The 25,217-nt window shown below is 34.3% G+C and overlaps 1 protein-coding gene across 1 annotated transcript in view; it reads right to left on the reverse strand.

Moving 5' to 3' along the window:
* TLL1 (tolloid like 1) overlaps positions 1 to 25,217 on the reverse strand; it is a 147,954-nt gene that overhangs the window by 113,415 nt on the left and 9,322 nt on the right. The window contains exons 2-5 of the mRNA XM_021706969.1: positions 12,954 to 13,064; positions 9,281 to 9,361; positions 7,659 to 7,811; positions 7,011 to 7,128 (exon numbers count right to left, since the gene is read on the reverse strand). Coding sequence (XP_021562644.1) covers positions 7,011 to 7,128; positions 7,659 to 7,811; positions 9,281 to 9,361; positions 12,954 to 13,064 — 463 coding nt within the window. The remainder of the gene's footprint in view (positions 1 to 7,010; positions 7,129 to 7,658; positions 7,812 to 9,280; positions 9,362 to 12,953; positions 13,065 to 25,217) is intronic.

Genomic DNA, 25,217 nt, shown 5'->3' on the forward strand with positions numbered 1-25,217 from the left:
TTTTCTACAAATATAAACCCTCATCCCCTTGTCCTTTTTCCCCATTTGTTTCTGCTGTCTTTAAATGTTTCAGCATTTTAACCAATACCATGCCAGTTAGATGAAATAACTTATATTCATTATTTATGAATCTATTACAGCAGTTAATTAAGTTTACTAAACCAGTAATAGAAGACAGCGGGTGGCAGAAGGAAGTATCATTGAATGATGTTTTTGCTCCCATGTAGTTTTTTCCTAAATAATATGTCTTAACCCATGCATAGATATTTATTACATGCTAAAGTAGTTATTTGCTACATACCTCAAAAAGTACTAGATACAGAAAAACTAAACTTACATATCTTGGAGAGATGCAAATGTAAATATTTGCTACCTTAAAGTAATGGTAATGAAACTGAAATAGCTGATGGTTAAATAGTAACAAAATTACTCACACTGAGTCATTCTTGCTGGTTAGATTCAGAAGGAAAAAAAAAGCCCCACCCCAATCGAAATGTGGGAGTCAGTAAAGCAATGTGGTCAGTGTATTTAATCTAAAACACCCTTTCTAGTATAATTACACACATAACAATTTCCTATAAGATGGAGTTTCATAACAGAAAGGAAAAACAGGCTTCACACTGCTTATTCATACTGCTATTATTTTAAATCATCTTGTGAAAGAAAAAAAATGTGGTGCTTTGCTCCCTAACTAAAGGTCTTAGGGACAGAAGAATTCTAGACTCTCAGATTTAAAAAGAACTAAATATATGCTTAGACAACTATAGTCATGGATGACAGGGTAACGTGCAATTTATTAAAATGTGCTTTAAACATGTCTAAATATTATTTTAGTTTCTAATGTCATCCAGGTTTCATGTCATTTTCTTGAATATGGCTCCTGAATTTTTGTTTCTAATTTGTGTGCCATTGTATGGTCTATCTGCACTCTCAAGAAAAGATTTCACCATCTCTAGAGAAGATTCACCTCTCCTCAAGTCATAGAGGATAAATCCTCTCCCTCTACTTTGCCTCGAGTTAATAGACCAAACCAGCTCTGGAACCCTCCTGTCAGGAAACCTGACAGGGCATCTCTAAAGCTGGTTCCACCTTTTCATCTGCTATGTGTTAGGTACTTCCAATGGCTTAGGCTAATCCCTTTATGCTTTTACATGAAAAAAAACTCAATCCTCTTTGTTTAAATTTAATGCGTTTTCCATAGCAAACTCCTTTAAAATGTAAATTTCACTACTGGAATAGAAGACAAACAAGGATCTGTCTCTCCTCCATTGATTTATCATAGGTACTTAAAACAGTCCCCACCACAAGCAGGCACCACCTGTGCAATAGCACTCTTGAATATCCAACCCATCTTTCTTAATTTCGTCATTTGAATAAATCATAAACACCACAATTTAATATGTCCCCAACTTTCTTCTCCAGAAAAACTGCCCTACCTAGACTTCATCATCCCAGGTAGCAGCAGCTCCCACCTTCCAGTTTCCCAGGCAGAAGCCTCCAATATTCTCGAACCCTGACTTACTCTCTAAGCAGTAAATCCTGCTGGCTCTACCTCCAACCTGCATGGGTCAGTCCCCTTCTCACCACCTGCCCTGCTGACGGAGCCATCACCTGTCAGGGGACTGCTGAAGGCTTCTGCCAGCTGGGCCCTCTCCCCACAGTCTCTTCTCAGCACTGAAGAGATTTTAAAATTTGGTCAGGTTACCCAAGTCTCTACTCCACAGCCTCTCTTGGCTCTGCAGGTAATCGTGTCCATATTCAAAAGTGCCCATGACCTTCCTCTAGCAGATGACTGCACCTCCTACCCAACGAATGCTAGGTAGGTTCACGTGACTCACTCTGGACAATGTCATGGAAGTGCAAACCACGTCATTTCTGGAGAGAATCTTAAGCGCCAACACACGCCTGGCCATGCTGCCTCTGGTCCATCCTCACAGGAAGAACTGCTGTGCTCCAGAGAAGGGTTGGGGACTAGTTGATGGCACTGTGGAGAGGGTCACAGCTTACTCGTGATAGACTCGTGTACGAGTGAGGAGTCAATGCTCCTGGCTCTACACGGTTGAGACTGAGGGGTAATTTGTTACCAGTGCATAAATTCACAATGCTGACCGAAACCAGCCCTCTAAAGTCCTTACAAAAACTCCAAGACCCTACACAATCTTGACGAGAATGTCTGAGCACACAAAGCTCATCGCTCTGACTGTCAAGTCCTGGCAGTGCCTGGAACACCGGAGCAAGTTCTTGCCAGGACCTCCCTCCTGCGCATCTCCGTCCGGAGCGCTGTTCTCCCGGATACCCACGTGGTTCTTTGGCCTTTTTCAGGGCCTTGCACAGATGCTCCTCCGCCCCGCCTCCTTTGCTTTCCTTCTCTTTGAAGGTACGGTAAATCACCATCCTGACATTTCACACATGTGACTTTCTCTTCTGCTTCCCACTTTGCGAGGTGAGCCCTAGGACAGCGTTCGCACACCGTGGGACTCGTGGGGGTTTCCAGAAGAGCGGGCCTCAGATGCGTGAGAGAGGGAAGTATGCAGGGGCTTCCAAGTACACGTGACGACAGTTGGCAGACGAGCCAGACACACTTGCTGAGTCCCATCCTCTCGTTGGCCCTCCAGTATCTTCCATTCTCATGATTCTAAACATCACTAATAACCTTCCGCAAGTTACTGTTTCTGCTTAAGTTGGCCGGGCTCTGTTGTCTGCAAACAAGAATTCTGGCAAGCACACCCTCTGCCTAAATACGTAAGCACGTCCGAAGACAAAACACCTCATGTACAATTTTATATTCCCAAAACTTTGTATACAAGTGGAACAAAGTGAGAATCCATCGAGTATAGAATGGTTAAGTCACTTTCATTGCACTTGAATAACCAAATAAACCAAAGTTAAATGCCACTTAAAACACAAAATTTAGAAGTTTTTAAGATAGGTAACTCTTAAGTTTTTTAGTTTGATCGGTTCTTTTTTGGGCGATCATTAAACATCAGTATATAGAAAAAGCAAAATTGTTCAAAAAAGTACGTAATAGAAGAAGAGAAATAGTATAATTATGTAAGGTTGCATCATAGGCTAAGGCACTGCATTTAATTACATAAATCTCTTACAAAGAATACAGTCAGACTCTCCTATAAAATACTCACATTTTGCTGATAGTTAGTAATCATCTTGTAAAATGAATAAGTGGCACTGATGATAATAACTATTCATTGAAAAATATTTATAGTTCAGTTCAAACCTTTCACCAGCATGGTAAACCACTTACCAGTATAAAGCAGGCAGTTAAATAATGCATATGTCCCACTGGAGATCCATCAGAGAGATCATATATTTAGGAACACACATGTATATACAAACATACATACAGATACACAGAAACATGTGTGTACAATTATAATACAATTTAAGATAAACATGCACTGCAACAAAATGTTCTAACTTCTACTTTTGCTTTTTATATTTTATTACTTTCCCACTTACTAAAGGTCTGGCACAATAAGCATTAATTTAATAAAAGCTGATTATAGCAGAATAAGGTGGAAAATACAATTTTCTAAAAGACACAGCTGGTCCCATACTTAATAGTCCCTCCTATAAATGTGGAGGAGGTTATATTAGCTCTAATTTTAAAATATATATGTGAGAGCTACAAGTTGTCTGACTTAGTGGAAGCCAAATGAGAGTGATAAGAGTAATATTAAATGATAAGATGTGTTTCTACCACATTAATGTTAGAAGGAGAGTTGATGTATGTTGCCATCGGTATCAAGGGCACCACCTTGCAGGTTTTCCATATTCCATGAAGAATCTGATCAGACATTGTTAAATGCTACTATACAATTAATGACACAACTGTTCTGAGATAAAAGACCTAATGTTAAAGTCCCATAGGAGTGTTAAGTGTTGACTTGATAATATCTTATTGTAGTTGACCCAAAGTATTTTGTGCAACATCAACTGCCAAACTCTTTAATAGTTTAAATGAAAACTTTATGAGATTTAAGTGCAACATTATCATAGAAAAACAATGCAATAACTTTTCTATAAATTGTGGCCAGTAATGGTAATTCTAAGTGAAATTTAGAAGTCATAAAATGATTAGAATGATCAGCAGGCCAACAGTCAATTGCTACAGAAACTACTATCCTTGTCACTGAAAAAATAATACAAGGCAAACTTTGAACTGTAAAAAGAGTACCAAAAGAAATCACCAAAATGCAGCATTACTACTATAAAAGTCACAAATATATGTATATATTAATACTCAAGAGTCTAACTTCAGATTATCTGTGCAACTACAAATTTAAGTATCTTTGGGCAAGTCAGAACTTTAGTTTTCACGTCTCTAAAATAATTGTCTTTAAATGGCTTTAAATTCTTTTTTTTTTTTTTTGAGTTGGAGTCTTACTCTGTTGCCCAGGCTGGAATGAAGTGGTACACTCATGACCACCCCAGCGTCAACCTGCTGGGCTCTGGCGATCCTTCCACCTCAGACTTCCAAGTAGCCAGAACTACAGCCGCGCACTACTATGCCTGGCTGATTTTTTTTTTAATTGTAGAGATGAGGTCTCACCAAATTGCCCAGACTGGACTCGAACCTGCTGGCTCAGACAATCCACTCGCCTCGGCCTCCCAAAGTGCTGGGATTACAGAGCTTTAAATTCTTACTCTCTTTTGTTGTGTGTGAGGATTATACCTGTACTTAGATGATGTTTAAACTGTTGGTAGTTTCTTGATCACCTACATATAGAGCAGAGGACTGGGGTCACAAGAGACACAGAGGTAAGTGACATCCCCAGTCATTAAGGAAGACAGACGCTTGAACACGCTGTGGGGTTCATACAATTATCACAGCTGCAGGTAGTAAAGCCCCACAGCTGCTCAGTAAAACCGTGGGCAGCTCAGAAGGAGGTGAGAATGAAAGAGGAAAAAGATTTCCACAGATACAAACAGAAGGCAAGGTATTTCAAGCTGCAAAAATACCGGTAGCAAAAATACCGTTAACTAAAAAAAAACCCGTTAGCCCTCTGCTCTATATGTAGGTGATCAAGACATGATCATGAATGGGGAAAAATAGTTTGGCAAGATAAATCAAGTGGAGTGGGAAATTTAGAAAATAAATTTCAAAATTAATATAAATATGAATGTATTGCAAACAGAAATTGAGCATTAAAATAAGTGATCAGTGCTTTGGATGTGTTTGCTTTATGAAAGTGAAGGGCGGGAAGGAGGAAAAAAATGTATTGATCTGAATACATTATGTATTTAGAAATATGTAAGTTGAGCTATATCCATTCATATTAGGTAATCAGAAGGAAGGAAGGATGATGTAGATTTGGACCTTTTAAATATTAAGTAGATAAAAAGAACTAAGAGGCATTTCAAATGTAACCAACACTTATCAAGTTAAAATTAGAGCAATTTAGAAAGAAGCATTGCTCGATAAGCCATAACTAAACATTTATGGCACTATCCAAAAATATCTACAAAGGCAATGATGTACAATGTGTCTTCATGTCACTCAGACAGGGCCACAATTAAAATATATTACTTTAAGTTAAATTAAGTGTTCTAAGAAAATATGGTTTAACAAAAAAATGTGATATAATGCTCCCCCTCCAAAATGTAGTTAAATTACATATTTTCCCCTAAAAAAGTACATGTTATCAGGGTAAGAATTATTTTCTTCAAAATAATTAAGCATGTATTTGACTTTCTTTTAGAACTACCTTATAGGGTATTAAAATCATTATAGTAGTTTAGAGAAAATTCTTCTTTATAGAAGAATGTCCACTATAAATGTAGAAGGAACAAAAAAAAATTAGAAAATCACTATTTTATAATTATAGGTATATTAACAATGGAAGGCCCTGGCTGCCACCACTTGAGTCCACTAATCAATCACTGATTTGCTAAAACGGGCATTCTAGGCACATGTGCCTCTGGATGTGAGACAATATAAAGTAGACAGCACACCCAGCCAAGTGTTCTTAGCAAATTTTTAAAAAATCAAGCTAAATTTAATCTAATATTTACATATAAATTCTAATTAGTTGGAAATACAGGGGAGAATAGTTTGAAAACTTCCACAATAAAAAGTATTTTGAAGTATAAAAAATTGCTTGGAGAACTGTTATTATTGTATCTAAGTTGGATAATGGGATTTCTGGAGAGATGTGGAAGATGAAAGTAGAATTTATCAGAAACCCATAGCATCCTTTAAATGCTATATCAATAAATTTTGGGTTTATTCTCAGGTCAGCATTTTCCAAAATGTTCTGGGGTATTGGTATATGTTCTTAATTTTAAAAGTATGGGATGGGTGTTCCCTTTTTAAAGATGTTTAGAAAACATATTCCTTTCAACTAATTGAATATTCATAACATTCACTGGCACAGTGCTGCAGATATACCTGTTTTTATCCTTTTCACAACTTACAGAATTTTTTTGAGAAAGTATTTGTTATCCTGTAAGAAGCAAATCTAAAAAACACCAATATAGGTGCAAACATCAAAGAATCTTAGAAAGTGTGCTATTGTGTTCTGATCACTATCTCTAGAAGATAATTCTAGTGGCAGTGAACTAGTGAGGTAAGACAGGAAAGTAGATGGAATAGACCAGGTGTGAGATGATAATGACCTTGGGTGCTGACATTCAGAGAGGTGAAAACTAAAAAACACCATGGATATCAACAGAAACTTACTGCACATATTTTTGAGGGGGCACAACAAAATACTACACAGCAATACTGAAGTTTTTAACTCAAGTGAGTGGGATTTTGGCAATGCCATTGTTATAGGAGAAAGCAGCTGAGGTGGTAGAGGAATCCATTTGCAGTAGATGCACAAAGGTCTGTGATCAAAAAGTATATGTATCTAATATATAACATTTTCTTATGTAAAGGTCATATTTCTCATGGCCCAAGATACTAAGCAAATATGAATAAATGAATCCCACCAATGGATTTTTAATTCTTTCTTTCTAAACTGAAGTAACCTCCTAGTTCTACTTACCCACAAGGCCTATAGGTAAATACAATGTAACTCTCTTCATCACTTCTTTCAATAAAAGTCACACACGTATACTTTTCCCAGTGCCTCATGGCCTGCTTGAACATGGCTCGCTGGCTGCCTGGAAGAAATGTGTGATGTTAATAAAACAGCGGTTGCCCCAGGAAGAATGCTTCTAGTGGGACCTTCTATCCTTAGTCTGGCTAGGCAGTTCTGAACGCCACCACTGTCATCAACCAAAGAATACTAGTTTATAGCACCGCAAATGAGTCATCGTCAAGAATGGACCCTCATGTTATAATCAAGAGTTAGAGCTCACTATCTCTACAAATATGTGTGTACAAGGCTCTGTAAATGAGACATACATTTTTCCTGTCAGCTAAAGAGTGATCAGCTTCCAGATATCATGGGCACATTTGAAACTCAGCTGAAAAATCAAAAAACTCTTTAGACTAAACTAGACTAGAACATAAGACTAAAGATTTTTTTTCCGTTTCAAAGACATTTAAACTAATAAGCTGGACTAATGGAGTATTTTTCCAAGTTTGATGAAATACTATGTTTTCTATATTAACATTCTATAAAAATACACACTTAATATGTACAGTGGTTTTTATTTCCTTATCAAAACACACTCTGGGAGCGTATTACCAGTGAAGTTGCCTCCTATGACGTAAGGAATAACGCCTCCAGGCCATATTCTTTCAGTTCTTGATGTAGCAGCTCTGGGAACTCGATTTTTCTCATTTTGCCCTGAGAATTTGAGAGGTACTTTTTCCTTAACTGTGTTGTTTTGCTCCAAGCCTGCAGTGACATTTAAAACATTCTGTGAAACAGAAGTTCTCGGTCAGAGAATCGTTTACCTCTTAAAGGACAAAAGTTGAAATGTCTTATTTACATATATGTATAAATATGCCTGAAGTCAAAATGCACTAAAGAAAAACTTCAATGATGTTACTCGCTTCAAAAAAGCATTAAAATATTTAAGTATTTCATGTCAAACTACTGTTTCTTAATACTCTGTGACTGAATTTTGATGAATTTTTGTACAACAGTCTGCAACAGATAGAAGCCAGGCAGGCTTACAGGTCATAGAAAGTATATTTATTGTTTTCTAACTTACTGGCTCACTACCAATTTACCAGCAGATAAAACAGATATTATTTTTTAGTCTTATGATATCAATATTCTTCTTATTCCTACTAAATCCCTAATCCTTTAGATCAGAATTGATATTCTACAGCACAGTCTAAAATTATGAATATTATATGGTAGAGACATTAAACAAAACAACAGTAAGACAGATAGAATCTCAGCCACCTGGGACACTCCAGTCGCCTCTGGACTCATGTCAAAGTAGGCAGCTGATTTAGAGATCAGTACAGACACGAACAGGCTAACACAGAGGGCATTCTATCCTGGAGCCGCATTAAAGTCTGTAAGTCTCTTACTTTTCTTGGTGACATTTCATATTTGTGTTACTATTCTTCTCCCTAAATTTGCATGATTATTCTTTCTTATTTATCTTTCACTGTTGATACAAATTTCCTGCCATTAGTATATACTTTGACACAACAAATCTTAAATGCATGCCCCCTCTGCCTGCGTCGCTAACAGGTCTAACTTTTCAATCTTTTCATCTTTGCTTGGAAAAATTATACTTTGAAAGTATGTACTTGGAGTATTTAATTAATAATCCATCAATTTAAGTGATGTTAAAATATAAGCTGTAAGGGACTTTTAGAAAAACAACTCTAAAAGTCTACAAATAGCAGTTTAAAAACTCAATACTATAAATATTAACTAATTACAAAACCAGAGGTTGTTTTTCTGAATGTTTTATATACATAATAATAATATTTTTGAATGGTCAAAAACATTATAACTTATGTAAATCTAATAACTCAATTTGTCAATTTAAGTTGATTTTATTCAAAACAAATAGCTATCATATTTTTTCATTTGACTAAAATTGATGTAGTTTTAGACTTTATAAAAATACTTTGGTGTGATAGTTAGCTAAAATTAAGTATGGATAATAAAACATACCTGATACATTTTTAAACGAGGGGATGCTTAAAATAAGTTAAAGAGACATTTCAAATTGTCCTAAATTAAGTTCTAAAAAACTTAAGTAAAATATAAGCTAACAACATACAAACTTCTACAAATATCCTTTACATTGTAATGGCACACGGATTTTAATAAACTGAACTGCTATAATATTTACTGTACATCAAGTCAAGTGTCTGCAACTTTAAACATTGATATACCAGAGCCAATTCTTCTTATTCTGTCTATAAGTTGGTAGAGAGCTCCTCGTTTCTTTGATATACCATGGTCTCCAAGTCCACCTTAAAGAATAAAAGAAAATAAGTTAATCTCAAAGTACTTTAAAATTCTTGCAAATAAACCATAGTAACAGCCTATAGAACTTCAGACATTTTTAAAAATGTGGTCTTAAAGTGTTAGAGTTATGAATATTCATGAATTTTTGAAGCGAGTAAAAACTCTACAGCAATCAGTGTTGGTAACTAGAAATGAGGGATGGGGTGTGGGGATTCAAACAGCAGGCTCAATTACTTTATTTGGACATCATGATAATTGAGTCATCTAGCGATAATTTGAAGCATTTTTTTCTTCACTGCAACCTCAACATCACAGTGTTATCTAGAATGACACCAAGTTGTTCTGCCCTGTTGTCTGCATTCCAGCTATTCCTCAATGCAAACAATATTTTCAGATGCCAAATCAGCAAATGGAAATAAAAACATTAGAAAGTCAAATGCATAGTGCAAGTTTTGCTTGAAAGCTATCCTCAATTTTGAAACTTTTTAAAAGCTAATCATATTTTATAATAGTCAAGTGCATTTTGAAAATTAGTTTGTCTAATTTAAAAAACCAGTAATTAGCAAAAAGCTACAAGATAAAAATCCAGATAAATGTTCAGCTACAAAATATACTCTGTTATGTTATGAAATTTGAGAAAAAATTAAAATTTATGTAAAGAATTTTATAGCACAAAAGAAAGAGAGGAGAGAAATAATGAAATATGTTTTCTTGCATTTTTACCAACAAAGATTAGAAAAGGTAAATGTATTGTCATATGCAAGAAGGCAGAATATTTGGCAAAAATTCAAATCTTTGATTCATATTCCAGCGCTTTCATGAAATGCTGCGCCCAATTTTGTTCCCTATTCTCTCTATTTTGCTCATAGTCTTATTAGACAAAAAAGGAAGAGGTACCACTGAGCAACCAGAAAAACCACTTAATGACACCAGAACAAGTGCCGAGAAATCTGCACCACCAAGAGAGCCTCTCAGAAAGCCTCTGAATCAAGACAACAACAGACAGTAGAAATCAAGAAGACAACCAACTGTGCTCAGTCCTCGCAATGTATAGATTTCTTGTGTAATTAATACTGAGACCTAATTACCTATATTGGAGCTAAAAAATAATAATAATAAATATATTGCCATATAAGCTTCTGAGAGAAAAATCAAATAAGTCCTTATAAGGTTAGAGTGCTTGTTCACTGACCAATAATCTACTTAATTATTTGCATTATATGGTTACATTTTTGCTGTGTATCTTGAGAAAAATTTTTGAAATTTTTTGAGTGAACATTTTAGAAAGATGAGGTAATACTTAAATATATTCATTCTTAAGCAGATGCAAGAAACATTTTTAAAGTATGGCATATATGTATTTGGAATGACCATTATGTAGTAACTATATTTATATTAGATAGGCCTGAAACACATATAAATAGATTTATAAGGGGGACAATTATGAGACCAAAGAAATGTCTTAGCTGATACTAAAGTAATGATAAGGATAACAGTAATTATAGAATTGAAAAAAGTGTTTATAGACTATTGAGAGCAATAATGTTTTTCATAATATTTTTGGCAATTTTGAATAATTTTATACCAATCAAAATAAAATTATGTGTAGGAAGTTCATTGGAACAGGGAAAAATAGAGAAAGTGGTTATTTCTCATATGTTCTAAAACAAAAGGAAAATATATAAATTTTAAAATATTTATAGAAAAAATATCCATTTTGAAATTAGGAGATGATAAATATAGTCAAATCAGCACCAATTATCATGAAAGGGAAAGACAGAGTAAGAAAAAATATGAGATTCTTTCATATTTTTTGAAATTCAACTGAATAATACAAATTACTACTGAACTTTCAAATGTGTACCTTTCACATAAACATTTAAAATAAATGTCTTTTTGTAATTAACAGTATAATCTGTTATCCTATATGCCTAAAACAATCATATTTTTCTAACTATTACTATCTCAGAGTTTAACAACAAATAAAATAATAAAATTTAAAAATAATATTAAAATTTTAATCACAGAATATTAATGTATGCAAAACAATGAGAAGAGATTAAAGAAATGCCCTAAATAAAGCTTTAAGCTAACAGAAATTTTAATAAAGACTGAAATGCAACTTAAATCTAGGGTTTTTTTGAGCTGTATCTTGCTCCGCAATCCAGATTATGGCAGCATTCCATGTGGTAGAGCAATGGGAGAGATTGCCCATATGCACATTCTACAGGAATGTACGATCCATGATTACACCACACAGCACGACTTCCCCCAAATTGGTATACATTGAAAAAAAAAAAAAACCATCACAATATATAACAAAACACAAGTTTTTAAATAGTACGTGCTACTATTTGAAATAAATTCCTAAATTCTATCTTATATACTTCCTATTTTAAATAAACTTGCTAGATGCGATAATGGTATTTTGACTATAAGAATATGTTTTTATTCTTAGAAAGTGCAGCAGAACCATCTACTATTAAGGTGTCCTGTTTTCTGTGATTGATTTCAACATGCTGCTTTACACATACTTATGCATGTTTGCACATGCACACAGCAGACATGGTGAACTGTGAACAACCTTGGAGTCTGAGAAGTACGAATGCCATTCTGTTGTTCTTCCTTGTTCTGGTCCATCAACTTTCCATATGTTTGAATTGGTCATAATAAAAAGTTGCAAAAAAAAAAAAAGTAAATTAGGCAGTAAAAGAAAAAAAAAAAATCTTAAGTCTATATTTGTCCACTAGATACCAAAAAGGAATTACATAGTTTATTTCCTATGGCATAGATGAAGGAAATAAGTGTAAAAAAAATGCAATGAGATAAAGAGCATGACATCAAGTAAATTTTTTAGCTATAACCACACAAAAAATTATAACATTCTAACCTTGCAGTTTTTCTCCAAAATAATTCAGAGTAAAACATTTGCCAGGATAATGTAAAAAAAATTTAAATTGTGATAAAAAGATATTTTAAAATGAAAAAAACTTAAATATTTCAAGTTTCATACAGGTATAACTCAAGCATATCCACAACTAAAATTAAATTTTTTATAAAGATTATGAGAACAAAGATATAGATACGAAATTTTCTGAAGAAGTTCTTTCCTACATAATTACTCTAAAAATAATTTATGTTTACAACTCAATATCCAAATGACTGGCAACTGAATATAGTGCTCAAGGTATAAAATTTGGCTTTTCACAGAATACAGAATAGAATTCTAGTTCTGACTTGGTTACGTCCTGTGTGACACTAAGAAAACTCTATAACCTTTTAAACCTCAATCTCCTCACTTGTAAATCATAACAATACTAGTTCTTACCCTCATGGAGCTGTTTTGAGAATTTAGTTAATATCTGTAAAGCACTTAAACCAGGTCTGATACAAAACAAACACAACAACATGTTCATTAAATTAATTAATTAAATTTAAACTATAAATAGAACCTACCTTTCTAAATATGCTCGTTTGTGTAAAGGAAATCAAAATTTATCAGTGGGATATTAAAAATGATCCAAACAGAACTTCTCACACCTCAAGAGTAAATTTTCTCCAAAATGAACACAAATTTAATCAAATAACCAACCATACCTGTGGTATGTCCAAGGTTTCCAGAGGGGTTCTGCGTAAGGTCAATTGTCCTATCTATATGAAAGATATTTAATTCTTCATCATCTAAGGCAATATCACCCCAAAATACAGCTAGAAAAGAAAAGTTGAATTAAAATACACAATATTTCAGAGTGAAATCAATGCAAACAAATCTAATTAGAAATTCATTGCTAAAAATATCACAGACATTACAGAAAGTAATCATAATGGAATGCATTGGGCCTGTTACAGTATAAACATTGACCACCCATAAAAGAGCAGAAATCCATTTTTTTGTTTTTGACTCAGGGTCTCACTCTGTCACCCAGGCAGAAGTGCAGTGGCATGATCACAGCTGATCGCAGCCTTTACCTCCTGGGCTCAGGTGGTCCTCAGCCCCCTGATTAGCTAAGACTACAGAAACACACCACCACACTTGGCAACTTTTTTTATTTTTTGGTTGAGATGGGGTCTTGTTTTTTTGCCTAGGCTGGTCTTAAGCTCCTGGGCTCAAGCAATCTTCCCACATTGGCCTCCCAAAATGCTGGGATTACAGGTGGGAGCCACTGAGCCAGGAGCCCATTTGTTCACTTTGATGTTTGTGGAGAGGAGGAAAAGTAGTTTCCTTGAATAAGTTGGTCACTGATTTATAGGAGTTTCTAAAGAAAGATAAATAGGAATGAGGAGCTAATCTGCAAACAGAAAATCTGATAAGAATGTCTACATTTTATGTGAACGTTTAGGACCAGCAGCAGGTCTTCACTGACAGGTAAAAGGACAGGTATAACAACTAAACCACGTGCTATGATAACTTTGTAAAGCAAGGTTCAATCAAGATACCGGAACACTGTGCTAGGATAGCAATACATTCATCATCTTTCATGCAATTTATAATGCACTTTCAAGAGGACATTGTGTCTGAGTCTCTATAAAATAGATTCATATCTACTCAATGTAATAGGCAAGTCAACATTTATTTAGGCAACAACTAGATGTCCAAGTCTTTGACATTTAATTTCAAATAAGACATGATCCATGTTCTCAGGAGCCTCCTAAAACCTGGAAACTCTCCAACTCAGTGTTTTATGCTACGCAACAAAGCAAAACCTTATAAAGCATTCAGAAATAATAGGAAAGTCCATTTAAAACTAGTATGTAAATTTTTCTTTCAAGGTTGGAAATATATATTAGCATAACAAGACCTCCTTATTAATTTGAGTCCAAACTAGACATAGTATTACTAGAGTCAAAATACAGTAACTTTAGGAAGCGCAGAAAAAGAGAGAGAATAAATTAATCATGAGAAAGTAAAATGACAAATGCCCAGAAATTCTGGGATATTTGTTTTTTGATATAGGTTTGCAAATTTTATTTTTCTTAACTTTCTTCCGATTTTTTTTTCTGGAAAGCCAAAAGGAAAAGAGAGAAAATACATTAAAAACTTAGGGAGTGACAAATTCCATGCTTTTCAATTCACTGTCATTTACTGGATTCAAATCTTAGTATCTATGAATTTTAGCTCTATGTAGAGCTAGCTAATAAAATCAGCTAATTTATAAAATTTAAATTTCAGTCCTAAAAGCTATTGCAGTGCTTTAGGCTTTGATTAAGGGTTTATCATATACAATTATGAACCCAGCTTAGTCCCTTCATACAAAACCGACAACAGATAAGAAAGGGTTAGAAAGAAAGAAAATAGAAATTAGTTCAAGGTAGGTGATCTTTCTGCATATGGAAAAATCTTTACTGCAGTTAAAGCTATCTCGCCAACCCCTCCCTTCTGCCCTATGGCCAGTGGAAAGGCTGTGTCGGTAAAATAAGAAATGCTCACTGTATTTTACTACCCTGGAAACAACATTACGAAGAGCAGACAGAACCACTCATAATACTAGCGAAGTGGCTGGTTTCCATGCTTAAAGTTGAATCCAGATTCTGATCAGCTTATGCATATGCGGCAAAAAACACTCATGCTCCAGCGTCCCTACAGCCAGGCAGCCCAAGAAAAGGATGACTTACCTAAGTTCACTATTTTGCCAGTTATAATTTAGGGATTATTGGTTTCCATAAAAATAAATGTTACTCTTTTTTTCCCCAAGATTTTAAGGCAAATCCAAGTTTGCTAATTATTCAAAAACTCCCATCACCTGTGTTTACTATGCAAATAGTTGTGGGTACCAACTGGCAGCCTCTCAGCCTGTCTACTCTTCTCAGTGCTACTCTGGTGTGAGGCCTCTGGACACAAAACCATGCACCTCCAGCCTTAATTTGCATAGGAATCACAGTGAATCTGGTCAAAATGCAGGCTCTGATTTAGAAGGTCTGGAGAGGAGACCCAGATCCTGCATTTTTAACAAGTTCCATCCAAATCACCACAAGATTATTATTGTCATCATTTTAATTACTTTTTTTAGCAAGCAAAAATTCTCTGAGTCAGTTAGGTGACTTGCAAACGAAGACCTTCAGCCATGCATAGTGTGCTATCAGTGCTACATTTTAAACAAAAGCAGTACAAGTAAAATAAAACTCAAATGTGTTTTTGATTTTTATTTTCTTGTAATGACTTTTCACATGCGGTAGGATTCATGTCTTGATGGATTACATCAAACACAGATCAGCAGTCCAGGGATAAATGACTTCTCAGAAGTAAAAACATTTCTTCTGGGGAGAAGAGGCCAGACAATACTTAATATTTACAAGGAGACCAACAGTTCTGGAGTACATAAGTCCATTTCATTTAAATATAAAAAATAAACTTTAAAAAAATAAACTTCAGAATAGTTTGGCAGTTCTGAACACATCTTAAATCACTTCAGGAGAAAACCAGATATTTCTTTGAAAGTAAGCAACAGTGAGTGACCAAACCACCTCATTCACACAAATACTTAATTCATTATGAGTCATATATATCTTTAAATTTTAACGTTGTACAAAGACATTTTAGAATTTTCAACCTATCACATAGTTCAAAATGCATTTTTCTTTATATTGCACTCATTTTAAGGTTTCTTTGTCTCATCTTCCAGTTAAATCTAAGTGTCCTATTTCTTTTTTTGAGTTGGAGTCTCACTCTATCGCCCACACAGGAGTGCAGTGGCCACTCCCGGCCACTGCAGCCTTGACCTGCTGGGCTCCGGCGATCCTTCCGCCTCAGCCTTCTGAGTAGCTGGAACTACAGGCGCGCGTTACCATGCCCGGCTAATTTTGTTTTATTTATTGTAGAGATGAGGTCTCACCAAGTTGCCCAGGTGGGTCTCGAACCCGCGGGCTCAGGCAATCCACTCACCTCGACCTCCCAAAGCGCGGGATTAAAGGCTGAGCCACCGAGCCCAGTCAAGTGTCCTATTTCTATATGCTAAAATATTTTGCTTTTTATGTATTGGTGTAGTAAGTTGGACATGACAATACATATCAATATGTGCTTGAATTTTCATTATTATCAAATATATATTTGATATTTAGGCACAAGGAGATATATGAAATTCTCAAACTCACTTTAGAATATTTTGTTTTCCTTTTAATGTCATATTTTCTATTGATTTTGCATCAAAAAACAAGTTAGAGAAAAACAGTTATAAAAGCATAAATTATCATTCATTTGACCCATTTTACAGTGCTTGAGGTTAGTGAGATCAGAATTAAAAGCAATATGGGAAATGGGTTGTAGGAACAATACTAAGAAAATGCTCAACGACAATTAGAATATTTATCTGTTTGGAATTCTCCTTGGATTCCTATGGTCAACAAAAGGGTTGGTTGGAGCTAACCAATAGGCCAAAATTAAATGTCAGGAAGAACAATTTTTAAACTACATGGAAAACCACAGGTTTTGTTTTTCTCCTAAAGGTTATTTTTCTTCATGTACTACCAAAAAAATTAAATAAGAGTCTAAAAAAATCAGAGTGCTTTGATTGTAGTACACAGAGAAAGTATTCTTTATCAACGAATATATGGAGAAAATAAGTAATCCTAAATTGTGATTCCCAACACCCTAACTTTAAAAGATACCTTTTCTACCCACTTCCCCACTCCCTAAAGATCTTATACCTTTCAGTTCTGAAGCCGGAGTCCAGCAATCAGCTTTAAGGAAGCTTCAAGTTTGTGATTTCTAAAAAACTGTATGCAAAAGTATACATGAGTTTATATACACTAACACTACATATTTTTTTCTGGGGAGAAGTCCACAATAGGTTGTCAAAAAGTAACACACAATGTAAAGAACCACCACTTTTGTCAAGGTCAAAGTCTTTCTGTCCACTAAGAAGATGCTTTCAAACTAAATACCCTCAAGGAAATGAATGTATTTACTTGAATTAACAGAGATACCTTCTATTATGTTACTATTTGAGAACACACCGTAAGAGACAAGAAGACAGTCTCCTCAGGCATTACCTACAGCAAACCTTCCCCTTAACTCCTCATCTGATATAGTGAAGTGTCTTATCTACTTCCATTTCCTGACTGTGCTTCTGTCAATAATAGACCAACACACCAGATTTCATAGCTATGTTTTCAGTCTGATTCCTCAATCTAATTTTGAAAATATCAACAACAGAAAGCATGCATTGCTCACCTTTAAAATTTCATTGCCAGAGTATCTTAAATAAATGGGTCTTCAATATGTATATTTGGGGACACAAAATATATGAATGAAAATATAACATATATTGGTATAACAAAAACAAGGCTAGGTGTGCTACCCGTTTGACAAAATTTTCCATAAGACCCACAATATTGGCTATTAAACCATTACAAAGAACGAGCATTTCCAGCTACCTCAACCTAGACTGGATTACTGCTATATTCTTTTTGAATGACATGCTTACTTGCTCAGGAAATACATGACTTAGCTAGAAGATCAGTTATCTTGAGATTTATGAGATTTGGAAAGATAGCGCAAAGATTCAACAACAGCCAAGAGCATTTGCTCATTACACTTTCTCCATATACAGTTTAAGTTTACTGCTTTTATTGATATTAGATTCAGGGAGGAAGAATGATGTCATGCGAAGGTCTGAGAAGGCTTCTTTGACTGCTAGGGCGCACAGTGAAGGCATAATGAAGATTTCCTCATATGGGGCACTAGGGAAGGCTCAGAAGTCAGTTATTTTTACATGATTGACAACGACTAAGCAAGCTCTCAAAAAAGAGTAAAATTTGGAAAACTTCTAATACATACATTTTAGATAATGTTACACCACCTAAAAGAAAAAATAATTTTCTGGTGGCATTTCATATTCGCACAATAAATTTTTCCCTCAAAATGATACAAGAAGTTATTATAAATTGTAAATCTGAGACACAATTATCTAAAATTTTAACAGCTCTTGATACAAAAATAAACTGTATTTTATACATACTCCCTGAAATAATTTCCCAAAAAGACTGTAAGACTTTTTTATGTATTAGGTATCCTTCTTAAATTTCTAACAATAAAAAAATCAAAGTATTTGCAGCCCAATTGTTTTGGTGGTCATTCACAAGAAAGTATCCCATGTGCTGTAAAAAAAATATTTTATAGTTTTCTTTTCAAAATCTGCATTTCCACTTCTACCATGTACTACCACATAAACCCAACAAAGTCCTGTAATCCTCAAATAAAATGACTGCTTGTGGTAAAGACTAATAATGAGTTAACTAAAATTGTTTACTCATCCTTCCCTCCTACACTAGTCGGAAGGTGCATCTGGGCAATAATTGTCACCTGGCCTTTTAAAAACAATATTTCTTTACCCAGGGTAGAGTTTTGGTAGGAGTATAACATAAAATAGCCAGACTGTTTCGATAATTGATTCTGTCGAAATATACTCCAAATTTAGAAGTCCCTTCAAAGAACACAGAACTGCTGCTTGAGTTAAACATAGTCTTCAATTATTTATTAAATCAGAAAATAAAATGCAATTCAATACAAAGCTGGACATTCAATCTGAAATGAAAATAAATACATATATATACAGATGTATATATATCTTGCTAAAGCAAGGACTATGCCTCTAGAATGAGACATTTGATAATAAAGGTATTTTTCATGATATTTATTAGTTTTAAGATGAATCTAGATTGATCAATCCATTCTGAACACAGAACACAAGCAGCCAGTTGTCTTTTCCAAATCTTTCTTTTTTTCTATTTTAACATAATTTCAAATTATGAATATGATTAAATGTTAAATTTCCAAATAAACATACCTTTCTATTTAGGCTAGAAAACACAATTTTTCCCATAACAAAAGATCCACTGAAATACCATATCAATCTGCATTTATAGCCCACAATGCCTGTGGATAGGGTTTCTCAGAACATTTTTAAAATATCACCCATACCACAAATATTCATTTTGAACTCTTTGTCTCAAAAGAGAAAACATTCACAGAAAAGAGCTTTGATCCAGAGACATAAAAATAAATATTGAAACTTCTTTGTGTGTATGTCCCAATATTTTCTCTCCCAAGCTTTAAGAAAATAAATTATTGTAGTTCACAAGTTTTTTTAAAAACTTCCAGTCTTACACTGTTCAAATATTAACTATACAATCAACTACTAGCAAGATTTGGTTTATTTATATTTCCCACGTCATACATCTCATAAGGACAGTGCAAACATTTTTTTTCTTCCCTTACGCCTGTAATTGTTTACATTAGTGGTTAGTGTAGGATTCGACCCTGATACTTCTTTCTGAATTAAGTTTCTTTTTTTTCTAAATATTGAAACTAGTTCTTGTAGTAAATATTGTTCTCTTTCTGGAAATAAGACTGTTAATGCAAATTTGTTATATACATATATATTTTTAGTTACGTTTTACCCAATGGGTCGTTGCCTCTTCACACAAACAGAAGAATCTTTTATCCCACTTTTCCTCATTTTTATTTAGTTTATTTTCATGGTCGGTCGGGAAACATTGCTTTACTCTAACTTTTCTGGTTATTATTATCTTTATAAAAGATTTCCTTCTGTGGGCAAGTCAAAAGACAAGAGTCCTTTTGCTTTGGTTAATACCCTACCACACTGCAGAGCCAGCCGTAAAACAACGTGTGCTCACTGAAATGAGCTTTCCAAAATTTAAAAATCATTGACATCCTGAAAACTTGACTCCACATATTGATTTCTATGTCTCCTCTTCATAGTCTTAGAGACAAACAATTGAGAGGATAATTAAAGAGAATTTTACTCACTCCAAAACAAACAAAACATTGAAAGATCGATTAAATATTCTTCTCGAAATTATTTACAATGTTTTAAAGATTCAGTTTGAAAGTCCCATAAAATGTCAAAAACACATACTACTATTAAATGCACAGTGCTTAATATTATAAAGCACCCTCCCCAACATTATTCCATTTAAGTCTTAGAAAATTCTATGATATTGAGTAATACTAACTTGCTCTATTAACAAGCATTTAAAGTCTGTTTTAAATGGATTATTTAGGTCTCTGTTTATAATTTAATTAAGAATTTACTTAAGAACTTCCTAGTCTCTTATTGTGTATCGTATTATGATGCCTACTCTATACTTGATACAGCAGGGTCTGTTAGCACTGATGGCAGGTCACTGCTTAGAGTTACACTATTCCAAGTTGGAAGCATCATCTAACTTTCCCTTTGAGGTCTTGCTGGTGATCCACCTTCACCACAGTCAAGTATTACATGAAAAATGAAGAAACAGGTGATACGTCCTTTTCAGATTTGCAGAAAAAGAGAAAGTTGCACTGCCATATAGAGATGATATACTGTACTGAAAAATGAAAACAACATACAAAGGAAGTATTTTACTAAAGGAACATGAAGTTAATTATGATTTGCTTACTGGAAGGGACAAAGGCTCCACCCACGTTCTCAGTGCAGTTTCAGTGTTGTTAAGTGATCTGTTAGTATTATTTCGAGGCTTATATGAGATAACAAGGGAAAGAAAGTGGACACGGAAATTCAAATATATACTTGTTATAAATAAAATCTTTATAAATACCAGGAAAAAGCATAGTCCTTAATATGTCATTTTTTAATTTAAATATTTATAACTGGCATTGTGATAGATAGTAGTACATTGGAGATTTGGCCTGTCCAACCCTCCAGTCGTCCTGTAGTATTACTAATTATTTTAAACGCATACTTTAGCCAAAGCTTCTCAGTTCTTTAAATCTTTGGACCCAAGAAAGAACTGTAATTATTCACTTAAATTATTCACAGCAAAATTTGTTACAGAAATCTTTTTATAATCTTTTAAAAATAAACAAAAACATCTACAGTTTTATCTGCTTTTTTTTTTTTTTGGCTAGTAACAACATAATATTGAAAAATAAAGGCAAATATCATTTGCTTCTGTAATTATTTCACTCCATAATATCATATTGGTTACTCTCATTTGCAAAATTTTAGAAATACAAGATTTTACCAATCAGGCTTAAAATCGTGTAACAGACTCATTTTTCTTAAGTCATTTTTAAGAAGTCATTAGAGGCTTATAAAGCAAGTCAATGTCTAAAAAGAAGGTCTTCAAAAAGAATAAAATGTTTAAACTGTTTAAACCTTATTTTCATTATAAGGAAAAATATGAGACTATTTTATTATTCTTTATTATTTATTGAACTTATATTTTGTGTCTGATATTGTGCTAGGTACTTAAAATTCAAAAATAAAGCAAATTTCTTTTCCTTAGGGATAAATTATTTAAGACATTAATTAGACTCTATCAACAACTATCTAAAACCTGCTTTAAATGAGACTATTTAGCCTTTTATTTACAATTCAAACAATTCCAGTAGATTTAGGTATTTGAAGCCTACTTTCAATTATTGCGAGGAGGCCGGGCTCGGTGGCTCAGCCTATAATACCAGCGCTTTGGGAGGTGAGTTGATTACCTGAGCCCGTGGGTTTGAGAACACCTGGGCAACTTGGCAAGATCTCATCTCTACAATAAATCAAAAAATTAACCTGGCGTGGTAGCACGGGCCTGCAGTTCCGGTACTTGGAAGGCTGAGGCGGAAGGATCGCTGGAGCCCAGCAGGTTGAGGCTGCACTGCACTCCAGTCTGGGTGACAGAGTGAGACTCCAACTCAAAAAAAAAAAAAAAGAAATAAATAAATTATTGAAGGGAATATTAAAAATAGACTTCAATGCCAGAATTAGTCATACTACTCCAGCAACTGCTCACAGGGTGTCTGGTTTGACCAGTTCTGAACTCCTGCTAACTGCACCTAATCCTGAGTACCTCTGATGACAGTCTATCACTACAATTGGCTGCACACTTGAATTATTTTTCTTTTCTGAGACTCTGCCTGTAACAACCATTTACTTTCTACTTCACAAGAAAGCATGAATTGAATTCAAGAAAAATATGCCACAGGGAATAGAGGAATATTTCCAGAAAGAAGTCTCAAAAGTACTATCCACATTTGATGAATTTACTCAAATTTAAGGTCTGGCTTTTGCAGAATCATGTCAGTGTCCCAGCATCCATTACACTTGGAAAGGCAGACATCCCTGAGAAAGTTCACATGAGGTTGCTATCATAAATAAAATGCCAGTTCATAATGAAAAATAGAACTATGAAGGGGATTGGATACCCAGGGCGTCTGCCCAACAAAGTGTCAATATAGATAAATTCGTGAAGTAAAACTATCCCCGCAAGAGCAGGAATGTTTACTTACAGGAACCCAGTGCTTAATGGCATCTGTCCTTTAGGACTTAGAGCAGAGCACACTCCCACGTGGGGAGGGTTAGTTAGGATGGGCACTTTCAATATTTCCCTCTGGAACTGTATTTTTTTAAGGCTTTCACAGTGAACCAAAATCTTTTCTGACTGACATACCCTTTTATTATCTATGTTAATATATTCAATTAATCAGACCGGTCTTCTCTATTTAAAAATCACGACATATTTCATTACACAGAAACGCATGCTCATAATTTAGCTTTGCAAATATCTGAACATTTTGCAAAATTTGCCTCAAATTTTGATTGTTACAATAAGTGCTTACACAATCTATGATACCCCTTCTAGTTCCCAGGACCCCATTGTCTCTCCAGAGTAATTAGGATCTCAAATATAGTATTTCTCACTCCCATACATGTTTCTATTTCTTCATGACTCATGTACGTATTTGTGGAAAAGCATAGTACTGCTTTTTTACTCAGGATTTTAAATTTGATATAAATATATCATCAAACTTGTGGGGTTTTTTTAACCTGGGTTATTTTCCCAATATTGAATATATAAAGTTTGTTTGTGATATACATTTGACTGTAGTTTTTAGCTTCTAAGTAATTCTTTTATATGAATATTTGTGTCTTTTTCTATTAATAGAAACTTATATTAACTTTTTCTCTAATACAAACACCCAAGACTTTCTCCAGGATATACATCTAGGAGTTCCATCACTTAGGTCACCAGAGAACATGTACAAACATTTTTTTAAGACATTGCCTAGATTTTGAATACAGGGTGGTAGCAATATAATAATGAAATATTCTCTAAAATCCTGTTTAAAAAAAAAATACAGAGCAGCCAAGATAATAAAACCAAGACCCACAGACAATATCTTGCATAAAATCTGGTTACAAGGCATCTCCAGCAAACTCCAAATACAAGTGGATGGGAAGAAACCACTTTAAAGTGCTTTCACTATGACAACAGCTACAAGAATAGTAGCAATACAAGGGTAAAGAAAGAGAATGAAGGCACCTAGGTTTCCGATGGGCCTGGGACAGGAGGATGGAAAAAACAGCTGAGAGATACTCACTGGGAAGCACAGCAGCCAACATAAGAACAACTACAATGGAGAGGAGTCTGCAGAATTCAGTTTACTAACTTAATGCAGGGAAAAAATTACCACAGACAGGAACTAGCCCAAGTCACTTGAAAAACAACAAACAGTATTATGACTATATATTCTCATTAAAATATACCCTAAGCCGGGCTCGATGGCTCAGTCTATAATCCCGCGCCTTGGGAGGCTAAGGTGAGTGGATTGCCTGAGCCTGCAGGTTCGAGACCCACCTGGGCAACTTGGTGAGACTTCATCTCTACAATAAATCAAAAAATTAGCCGGGCGTCGTAGTGCATGCCTGTAATTCCAGCTACTTGGAAGGCTGAGGCGGCAGGATCGCCGGCTACTGCACTCCAGTCTGGGCGACAGAGTGAGACTCCAACTCAAAAAAAAAAAAAATACACCCTAAACGCAAAATAATTTTTTCAAATAACAACATGATTTTAAATAATCATGTTGTTTGTGATAGTGATGATGATATTGTATGTATGTTATAAGACAAAGTGAAAAAACAAAAAATCTTATATGTGATAACTCATCTCTTCATTATGGTTGAAGGAGGTTAATTCTAAGATTGATGAGATTAATTAAAAGATTTGAATTCTAAATCTAAATTGAAAGTATCAGTATAAACCTATGATGAAATTCATAGCTATAGCTTATATATACATGTTTCCTACTTCTGACTACTAAAAAATCCTAGAAATAATGAATGGCTAACACAATAAAAATAAAAACCATTAGCACCCAGAAAAACTTCTAAGAAAAAAAAAATCAGTATTTTGGAAAAATAAAATAAACAAGAGATTACAGGTCTGAGGCAGAAAATAAGAAAAATGAGAGCTCTGGATATATAATAACAGAAAGCAATAAAACTACGAAAGACTAAAGTGTATTTTAAAAGATTTAGAAAAAATTGAATAAGTTCCCACTGACCAAAATTGGGACAATTTAAGTATCAATAAAGAGAATAACTTACTAGATGGAAACACGTTATCAAATATGTTTAAATTCATTAGTTCTTAACATTAAAAATACATTTGTGCATTTTGAAGGATGTAGGATATCAACCTATTGTATTTGTAAGCATATCTGTAAAGAGAAATAAATCTTAACACACTCTCATAATTAGAGAGATTGAATCTTTGTATAGATATATTGTTGAAGTGCTTTCTCCTTTGTGAATGATCTGTTCCTATTCTTTGGGATGGTTTTTCTTTGGATAGTTTGTCTTATGCTTATTGATTATAGGTGCTTTTTTTTATACTCTAGATACTAATTTTCTACTCCTGCAGAAGCTTTCCCCAGTGTAGATGTGGTTTACATTGAATGAAGTTTATTTAGTTCACTCAACTTAAATAAATGCACTTATTTTTAATACAGATTTTATAATCATTTCCTTTACATTTTGTCTTCTGTCATATTTAAGCAACAGCTTTTTCTAAGATCATAAAAGTAGTTTCCTATTTTTCCCAAAATTCTAAAATCTAACCTTAACATTTCTG

The sequence above is a fragment of the Carlito syrichta genome, unplaced genomic scaffold, assembly GCF_000164805.1.
Source record: "Carlito syrichta isolate Samal-C Ts95f unplaced genomic scaffold, Tarsius_syrichta-2.0.1 Scaffold316255, whole genome shotgun sequence".
In the NCBI taxonomy this organism is placed as follows: Eukaryota; Metazoa; Chordata; class Mammalia; order Primates; family Tarsiidae; genus Carlito; species Carlito syrichta.